Source organism: Gopherus flavomarginatus, chromosome 16 (genome assembly GCF_025201925.1).
Source record: "Gopherus flavomarginatus isolate rGopFla2 chromosome 16, rGopFla2.mat.asm, whole genome shotgun sequence".
Taxonomy (NCBI): domain Eukaryota; kingdom Metazoa; phylum Chordata; order Testudines; family Testudinidae; genus Gopherus; species Gopherus flavomarginatus.
Genome location: NC_066632.1, coordinates 7,798,352 through 7,808,021, shown reverse-complemented (window position 1 = coordinate 7,808,021; position 9,670 = coordinate 7,798,352). Strand labels below are relative to the sequence as shown.

Here is a 9,670-nt window from a genome sequence, read left to right as displayed (position 1 = left end):
CATCCTCTCTCTAAAGTGGGAATAATCTTGCTAGATTCCACTCCCCTCCCAGAGCTGGGGACAGATCCAGGAGCCCTGACCCCCAGGCCCCGCCCTAACCACTAGCCCACATTCCCTTCCCAGAGCCAGGCACAGCACCCAGAAGTCCTGACTCCCAGCCCCCTCCCAAAAGCATGATTCATCTCTCAGCTGTCCTAAGCTTTGCCCTCCCCCTCCCATCCTGAAAAGGTCCAGAAATATGAACCGATTGGTGTTTCTCTTGTTTTTCAGATATATTTTTTTTATTTTAAAAAAAAGGAAGTAGGGGGAGGGGAGGGTGTGATATTAAAAAGCGACTGACTCTGGGTAGCAACCATACGTGTAAAAAAAAAAAAAATTTTACCCCCCCTGCCCCAACCAGAGAATAAAAAGGATCCCCTGTTAAAACCTTCCCCTGATGCTGGGCACCCCCTAATGCCCCACCCACTCCCAAAAAATCCCTGCCCCACCCCATCCGGACAGCAGGGAGACCAGATGTTTGGGGGGAGGGGCGAAGAGGGGAGATCAAACCAGAGTGCCATGTCCTGAGTTGGGGGGGGGTGGGGGGGAAACAGAGCTAAAAGAGGCCCTCACCAAAGTCCTCAGACATCTCCTGGGCACGAAATGAGCAAAAAATCCACCACTCCCACCTGCCCCCAGCTTGAAATGGCCAATGATGCTATGACATGAGACTAACCAAGCGAACACACACACAGTGGAGGAGCCGGGGGGCAGTGTTGGGCACTGATCCCCCACCCCAAAAACACCCCTGTAAACCCCTCCTCCGAATCCTACGCCTTCACACTCTCCCTACCACAGTTTTTTCTATTCCTCCCCAGCCACTTGGGGGTTAACCACGAGAGGTGGGAGGACGCCGCTAGGACGCCAGGGTGATTTCCTGGCTCTTCTCCCCCCTGCACCAAAAGCCCCAGGCTGATTGACACCCCCCCATCATCCGTTTCCATGGAGACAGAGGGATGCTGGGAGGGCCGATTCCTGAGGCACCCGGGGAAGGGCTGGCACAGTCCCGTTCGGCCCCAGCTGCAACCCCCCTCTCTCTGCTCAGCCCAGGAAGGAATCCACCTCGTCCTCCTCGAAGTGGCTTTGCTGCAGCACCTTGATATGGTACTCGTAGATCTTCAGCGCGGGGCCCAGGCGGATGGACAGCCCGGTCAGGACATCTGTGCGCTGCATGAGCAGCAGGGACTTCCCGTCGATCTCCTGCAAGGGGCAACAGAGGAAGGGTTAACAGGGATGACGGGCTGGGGAATGGGACATGAGGCCTTTCTCCTCTATGGGACTGGTTCTCTCCACACACTGCTCCCTGCCTCCAAGATGGCAGCTGCCTCCACCCCTGAGCACTGACCCGGGGTGCCACAATAGAAGGCTCTGCCCCCTGACCAGGCCAGAAGCTAGCCAGCCAGGTGAGAGCAGCCCTGGGGCAACTGTGGGGAAGCTGGACCCCTCCACCTGCCCAGAGTGGGGGGGCCAAGAGGAGCACCGGACCCATGTGCCCATCTCTCGGGCCCCTCGCCCAGGGCAAGTGGAGGGTCCATGCCTAGACAGCTGTTATCAAGGCCCAGCTGCAGCTCTTCAGCCCCCGAGGCCCGACCCCCAGGCCAGGCCTGAAACCAGACCAGGTCACCCGGGCAGCCACGGACCCTCCAGTTGCCCTGGGTGGGGATACGGGCTGGGGGTGCTCTCAGGGCCCCCCACCTCCAGGTGGAGGGGCCCAGGCTCCGTGGCCCAGCTCCAGCATCTGGCTTGGCTGGGGGATGGGTCCTTGGGGGAAGGGGAGAGGCCACAAGCCCCCCGCCACACACACACTTTTAGGAAGAATCCATCAGCCCTGCACTGACCTGCTCCTGAAAGGCAGACGCCTGCTCTGCAAATCCAGCCTCCGTGAAATAATCCACCACGTCCATCACTGTCCACTCCACGGGGTCTGAGGGCTTCTCCTTCTTCACCGAGCTGGGCAGGGGAAGGGGAACAGAGTGATCAGGGTCTCGGCCACAACCCTCACCTCCCAGGCACACACAGCCCCCTCCCTGCCTTCGTCACCAGGCCTGAACTCCCCGGCACCATCCCCTCCCACACCAGCACCAGGGGGAGTCCCTGACATCTCGAGGGGACGGGGCTGAGAGCCAGTCCCTCCCTGCAACAGGGGTCCCCAGGCAGCCAAGGGTTTATGGAGGCAGGAAGGAAATGGAGATGCTGCCAGAGCATGGAGGGCCTCTCCCTTGCCATGGCGGTGGCAGGCCCTGAAGGCTCCCATTGGAGTGGGGGCACTGGTGCAGCCAGGAATTGCTGGGGGCTGGCAGAAGCAGCAGGGAAACGTGGAGATTTAGGGATCCAGCCAAGGGGGACGCTGATAACCAGGCGGAAGGGGGACATCTCAGAGCCTGACCGGCTCACATAGGGCTCACAGATTAAGTACCAGCCCCGGCACTGGGCAGAAGGAGCACCCCCTGGTGGCAGCGAGGGGGACGGGAGGCAAGAAGTCAGTGAGCGCAGGACTTACACGCAGCTGAACGGTGTCCCGTCCGCTGCCTGGACACCGGGCCGCCCGGGGGACAAGGGCACAGGGGGGTCCGTGCCCGCAACAGCTGGAGAGACTGCAAGCAGGAGAGAACGAGAGAGAGATGTCAGGCATGGCACAATCACAGACAGGGCTTTCACCTCCCCATGGAACATGAGGAAACTGGCTCCCCTGATCTCCTCCAGCCCGACTGATGCCCCTCAATCTTGTCCCATAGTCCTGGTTTTCCTCCCGCCCCTAAAGTTCTGCTGATGCTCCTCGATGCTGACCTGCAAGCCTCTGTTATCCCAGCCCTGGGCTCCCCCTTCCCACAGTTCTTCCAATGTCCCTCAATCCCATCTTGCAGCCCCCTGGATATTCCAGCTCCAGAGCTGTCCCCAAATGCAGACAGACAGCCCAGCTGAGCAGAATTTCGCAACATCCCCAAAGCTGAGACCCGCCAAACTCATTTCTCAAGTGATCTCAGCCACTGCACCTCATCAGCCTCCCCGCACCGCCAACAGACCCTTGGGTCACTCTTACCCCCTTTCCCTAAGAGAAATTCCAGCCCCGGCGTCCCCTCATTCCAATACCTGCTCTGTCTGGCTGCCCGTAGGAGCCCCCTTCCTTCTTGCCCATGCCGAACTGCTGGCAGGCGCTCTCCCCAGGGGAGCAGGCCTTGGCATGACGCCTCTCGCTGCCTTCGCGGTGGGGGCGCTCGGAGCCCTTGTCCGGGGAGTGCTCCTCCGGGGGGTGCAAGTCCCTGGCGTGGCCACCCCCCGTGGGACAGTCCTTCCCACCACGCCTGCAGTCCTTACAGTCCCCGTTCATCTGGCTCTGCTCAGCGGGGGCTGCTTTGCCGTCATTCTCCAACCCAGCCCCGGCGCCCGCCCCCTCGTAATCCGGAGTCTCGGAGCCCTCCGACATGGTGGAAGCCTCGTCATCCTCCTCTTCCTCCTCCCCCTTCTCCTCCGATGGCTCCTCCCCGGCCTTCTGCGGGCACCAAGAATCCAGAGTTAGAGACCCCAGGAAGCTGCTCCCCTGTGCCCTGCACAGGGCATCTTCTGGGCACGGCTGGGGCTCCTGGTTTTACCCACCATTGGGCCCCATTTAGCCACTTTCCCTGACTCGGGACCTCCTGCTAACCCAGCCCTGGGCTCCCCACCCACATCAGCTCTGCCAATGTCCCTCAATCTAGACCCACATCCCCCTGCTATCCCAATCATGGGGTTCTCCCTGCCACAACTCTGCCAATGCCCCTCAATCATACCTGCAGGCCCCTGCTAGTCCAAATCTGGGTCCCCCCAGCTCTGGAGGTGCCCCTTGAGCCCAATCCATAGCCCTCCACCCCCACTATTCCAGTCCCCGTACTCCCTTCTCCTGCACTCTGCCTGCTCTAGTGTTAGGCGACTCTTAGGGTACAGGTCTAAGCATCTAACCACAGCGAGTTGGTGACAGCATAAAAAAAAATCGACCCTCAAACAGGAAGCTTCTGGGCTACCAAACTACCTCATCAGAAGAGACTTCCTCCTGGAAAGTGCCAGCTGCCACGGCGACCCCTCTGCTAGAGCAGACTACCGGGCGCACGTCCAGCTGGACCCATTCCTAGAAACACTAGGACCACTTTGACAGTGGCAACACTGAACTGAGGGAGAGTTTGCTGTAAACAAAGGACTTAACATGAGCTTTGGACACAGAGATAGGTCAGAGGCAGCATTGTACAGGGGATGTGGCCCCCAGCCCAGGAGTCAGGAGATCTGGGCTCTAGTCCCAACTCTGAAACTGGCCTGCCAGGTGGCCTTGGGCAAGTCACTGCCTTGCGCCTCAGTCTCCCCAGCTGTAAAACAGGGGTAATCTTTCCTTTGTCTGTCTAGATTATAAATTCTTGGGGGCAGGAACTCTCTCCCCCCACATGCCTGTGCAGCACTCTGCACAATAGTGGGTCCCTAATCTCAGATGTGCCCCTTCAGGTTGGGTGCTGCACAGGCCGCATTCCCCCTGCCCATCTCAGCTGGGGCATCTAGGTGCTAATCTAACTCCAACAAAAATGTCTCAAGCAAAACCAGGAGCTCCCAATTTAGTTTTAACAGAGCCTGTTAAAATAGCTCGTTAGGATTTAGAAGATAATTACACCCCCACACCCCTCTGCTTTGAAAAGGAACAAAAATATTTTTTTAAAATAGAAATAGAAAATAAACCTCCCCTCACTTTGTTCTTTTACAACCATTGTGGCAAAAACAGAGGAAAGTCCAAGTTCTTCAGCAAGATCTGGCTCTCCTTCCATCAGGGGCCTCCCTCCCGGACACTGCCTGCACGAGCAGGCCATGCCAGAGATGCCTGGTTTGTTATTGCTGGGCTGCCAGCCAGGCCTGTGCAGAGTGCTCTCATTATAGTTATATTATGGTAGTGCCCAAAGGTTCCAGTTAGAACTGGGCTGGGCACTGCACAAAGAGAACACAGTCACCCCCAAAACACAGGCAGAGATTGTAGGGTTGCCTGGCAGGGCTGCATCAGGGGCCCTGGATTGTTAAAAGATGGGAAGCAAAGGATAGGATCAGAAGGTCAGTCTTCATGGTGGAGAGCGGTAAATAGCGCATCTGTACTGGGACCCGTTCTGTTCAACATTTTCAGATCATTTCTGAATAAGGGGGCAAACAGCGAGCTGGCAAAGTTTGCAGAAGACACAAAATTACTCAAGGTCCAAAGTTTACTGGAAAGAGTTTCAAAGGGATCCCACAAAACTGGGTGACTGAGCAACAAAATGGCAGATGAAATTCAATGTTGATAAATGGAAAGTAACACACATTGGAAAACAATCCCAACTGTACAGATACAAAATGATGGGGTCTAAATTAGCTGTTACCACTCAAGAAAGATCTTGGAGTCATCGTGGATAGTTCTCAGAAAACATCCACTCAGTGTGCAGGGCCATCAAAAAACTAACTGCATGTTAGGAACCATTAGCAAAGGGAAAGATAGGAAGGGAGGAAATCTCACAACGCCAGTATATGAATCCATGGTGCACCCACATCTGGAATACGGCATGCAGTTTTGGTTGCCCCATCTCAAAAAAAGATACTTTACCATTGGAAAAGAGCAACAAAAATGATTAGTGACAAAGAGACCTGTGGCACCTTATAGACTAACAGACATATTGGAGCATGAGCTTTCGTGGGTGAATTCGCTGCGAATGACGAAGTGGGTATTCACCCACAAAAGCTCATGCTCCAATACGTCTGTTAGTCTATGCGGTGCCACAGGACTCTTTGTTGCTTTTTACAGATCCAGATTAACACAGCTAGCCCTCTGAAAAATGATTAGGGGGCTGAAACAGCTTCTGTATGACAGATTAAAACACTCAGGACGGTTTGGTTTAGAAAAGAGACTAATGGGGAGAGGGGATATGATAGAGATCTATACAATCAGGAGTGGTGTGGAGAAAGTGAATGCAGAAGTCTTATTGACTCCACATAATGCAAGAACCAGAGGTCACCCAATGAAATTAATATGGAGCAGCTTTAAAACAAACCCAAGGAAGTTCTTCACACAACACACAGACAACCTGTGGAACTCGTGGTCAGGGAATGTTGTAGTGGCCGAAAGTGTAACTGGGCTCAGAAAAGAGTGAGATAAGTTCATAGAGGATAGGTCCAGCAATGGCTATTAGCCAAGATGATCGAGGAAGCAGCCCCATGCTCTGGGTGTCCCTAAGCCTCTGACTGCCAGAAGCTGGGACTGGCAGACAAGGGATGGATCACTCGCTAATTGTCCTGTCCTGTTCAGACAGGTTACTGGGCTAGATGGACCAGGAAGACTGTCATCATAAGGCTGTGCTGGGCCCCTCATTGGTTGACAGAGGGCTGTCCAGCGGGGCCGGGCCTGGTGCCCAGGAGCGGTTGCCGGGAAGCTGCTTGCAGGTGGGTTGTTCCTGGATGCTTTGCTGTGAGAGTAGCACTCCTGGAGGCTGTTTGAACAGACTCATCCATCACACGCATCGTCCAGCCCAACACGTCACAGCCAGGGCGGGCGTCACCACAGGACCTCACTAGGACAGGAGTCCCCAGCAGATCAGAAGCTACAGCAGCATTGGTACCCTAAGCTGGAACAATCTTGGACCTCACCCAACTCGCTTCCCACAGCTGCTTTCATTCTAAGCTCCTTTGACTAGCACTGCCCATGGTCCCTCCCACCCCAGATGCCCCAGGCAGTCCTGCCTCTCCACACCTTGCATGTCCTGTGACTCCCCAAGCACGTGCCTGTACAGGAGTGAAAGAGGCAGCCCCAGGACCTGGTCACTGGTGCCTTCCCTGGAAACAATCACCATAGTGCTGCCTGACCCCTAACTCCCAGGCATCCCTGCCTCAACCAGCCCCTGATCCCTTTATTCCATGTGCAGCCCCTTCCTATGTACCCCACCCTCCCAGACATCATCTTCTTGGGCAGTCCTTTCCACCCCACACTCAGGTCCTATCCCAAGCACCCAAAGCCAACCCTTTTCTGAGCTAACCCTCCCCTGGGGCCCAGGGCACTGCCCCCTCCTCACTGTCCCCTCCTCCAGGGTCAGAGCACTGCTCACTCCCCCACCCTAGACACAGCCCCTCCCCCCTCCCGGAACCGCTCACTCCCCCCGCCCCTCCCAGCCATTTCCCCTCCCCCCACCAGGGCACCACTCCCTCCCCCCGCCCCTAAACACTGCCCCTCCCCAGGGGCCAGGGCACCGCTCACTCCCCCGCCCCAGACACTCGTGCCACCTGCCCCAGGCCCTCCCCCCGCGCTCACCTTGCTCCGGTGCGCCCTGGCGTGGGGGGCGCGGCCCTGGGGCCCCCTTTCCGCCCGGGCCAGGGCGATGCTGCCGAAGCGGGTCCTTTCCAGTCTCCCGCGGGCCACTTCCTCCTCCAACAGCCCCTGGACGCGGCCCCGGGTCACCCGGCCGCCCCCGGCCGCGCTCCCATCCCCGCCCAAGTAGCGCACGATCTCCCGCAGGCTGACCGGGGAGCTGCGCTCGGGGGCCTCCTCTTCTGGGGCCGGGGGCGCAGGGGGTGGCGGCCGCTCCCGGCCGGTCCTACGAGGCGGCGCGGCCGGCTCGGCGCGGGGCGCTGCCCGGTGGGAGCGGGGCACGGCGGGGGCCGGTGCCCGCGGGGAGCGGGGCGCGGCGGGGGACGCTCCGGGCGGGGAGGCGCGGTGGGGGCGAGACGCGCCCCCGGGGCGCTGGGCCGGGGCCGGCGCCGGGGCCCCCCGGCGGGGCGGCTGGACGCGGGCGGCGTTGCGGTAGGAGATGCTGCCTTTGTAGCTGACTCGCAGCACCGCGCGCTGCTGGATCAGCTTCTCCAGCTCCGCCCGGGTGCGCTCGGGCTCCGGCCCGTGTCTCCGCCGCACCATGCGGCAGATGCGCTCCAGGTCCGGCCGCGCCTTGCGGGAGCGCAGCGAGTCGATGGTGTCCAGGATCCACTCCTGGTAGCGGGGCGCCTCCTGCCCCGGTGGGGGCGGCGGGGGCCCGGCCATGCTGCCGCCGCCGCCGCCTCCTGGTTCGCCCGGCCGGGGCCGCTACCGCCTCGCTGCGTCCGCTGCACCGGCTCCTTCCGCGGGCCTTCTGGGAGCGGCTGCACAGTCCCGGCGCCTCTGGCGCTGCCCGCTGCACCGGCTCGGCGCGCCGCCCCCTGCCCGCGCGGGGTCGCTACTCCTCCCCCGCTCGGGCTCCCCGGGCGCTGCCGCGGCTGCAGCTGGAGTCGGTGGCGCGCGGGCTGGTCCCGGGCGGGCAGGCAGCGCGAGCCCCTCCCTCCCCGCCGCACGCGCCGCCGCCCGGGACCCGCAGCCCCTCGCGCGGCTTAAGGAGGCGCCACCGCCCGCAACCTCCCTTCCCCCGGCCGCTTAAGGTGGAGCCGGCGAGTTCCGAGTCTTCCGTGTGTCCCGGCCCTCAGCCCTCCAGGCCAGCCCCACACCCCTGCCTTTCTGAGCCCCCCAACAACAGTCCCCACAGCTCACCCATCCCCCTCTCCACCCCCCCAGCATTCATCCCTACTACGTCCCCTTCCTACTCCCTTTCCCACACCTGCCTCTACCGCCCAGCAGTCCCTGCCCCCTTTCCCCCTCCCGAGGGGCTGAGCTAGTCCCCATCACCCCACTTCCAGCACGGGGGAGCTGGGCCCATGTTCCCGCTTGCAGCTGGCTTTGGTGGCGCCGCAGAGCGACAGTGGGGAAGGCTTGGTCGCCACTTTAGGGGATGGGAGAGGTCATGGGCGAAGTAACCCTGGGTCCATCCAGAGGGGGCGCAGCTAAGCAAGGCTGGCTCAGAGGTGGGGGGAGCAGAGCACGGAGCCTTTCTGCTCTAGGGGGCGCCCGTCTGGCAGGGGGCAGGAATGGGACACAGGAGCCTTTCTCCTCTAGGGGGTGCTGCTCGTACCAATTGAACTTACCCCGCTGCCCCACCTTCTGCTGCCGCACGGGTCCCCTTGCTGCAGTTCATTCTGGCTCCCAACAGATGGGCCACCATAGCCTCGGATGCAAGCAAGTCACATTAGCCCTCTTGGCTGCAGCCTGTTTAGTCACACACAGGCTCAAATGAGCCAGGGAGCCTGAACTCCTAAGGAGGGTGGGGGCGGGGGTGGGGGCACCCTTCTGGTGAGACACAGGATCACAGAGCCCAAGTCCCAGACAGCTGCCAGGGCCCAGGACTGCGGCAGCAAAAGCCTGAAAGCCGTTGCAGGGCCCTTGCTGCTTGCCTGCTCCCCTGGTGGCAGGATTTGCAGCACAGCTGGTAGACCCGCATCAGCTGCTTTGCCTCTCTGCATGGCTGGTCGGTGCCAGCTGAAAACGCCACTGAGCCCTTCACCCTGAGTGTGCAGCCCCATGGCTGTTGGGTTGGATTTGCAGATTTGGAGCTACCTGGCAGTCAGACCTGGCTCTCAGATAGCCCTGGCCCAGATTCCCAATTGACATCATATCATTGGCATCACCTGGTATCAATCGGCACCACTCCATTAAAGTCAACAGAGATGGAAGACTGATGCCAACTGAAGATCTAGTTTCTTATCTGGCTACCAGCCTCAACCAATGGCCCCTGGTCTGAGGGACGGTGCCAGGCACAGCTCCCTGTAGGACATCTTGGGGTATGAGGCTCCAGCCAGGCATGATGAA

General features: G+C 59.8%; 1 protein-coding gene across 1 annotated transcript; it reads right to left on the bottom strand.

The window, feature by feature from the left end:
- Positions 1-253: 253 nt before the first annotated feature.
- On the bottom strand, positions 254-8,104 carry SAMD1 (sterile alpha motif domain containing 1). The gene is made up of 5 exons (XM_050924622.1): positions 7,316-8,104; positions 3,130-3,529; positions 2,540-2,633; positions 1,878-1,989; positions 254-1,239 (listed from the first exon to the last, which is right to left on the bottom strand). Exons 1-5 carry the CDS (start codon positions 8,036-8,038, stop codon positions 1,081-1,083), a joined length of 1,488 nt encoding a protein of 495 aa, XP_050780579.1. The 5' UTR covers positions 8,039-8,104; the 3' UTR covers positions 254-1,080.
- Between the last annotated feature and the right edge of the window lie 1,566 nt (positions 8,105-9,670).

Coding starts and splice junctions, on each gene's coding strand:
- SAMD1 (XM_050924622.1), bottom strand. CDS start 8,038: ATGGCCGGGCCCCCGCCGCCCCCACCGGGGCAGGAGGCGCCCCGCTAC. Junction 1,990..2,539: donor GGGACACCGTTCAGCTGCGT/GTAAGTCCTGCG, acceptor TCCCCTGCCCAG/CTCGGTGAAGAAGGAGAAGC. Junction 1,240..1,877: donor CGTCTGCCTTTCAGGAGCAG/GTCAGTGCAGGG, acceptor TGCCCCTTGCAG/GAGATCGACGGGAAGTCCCT.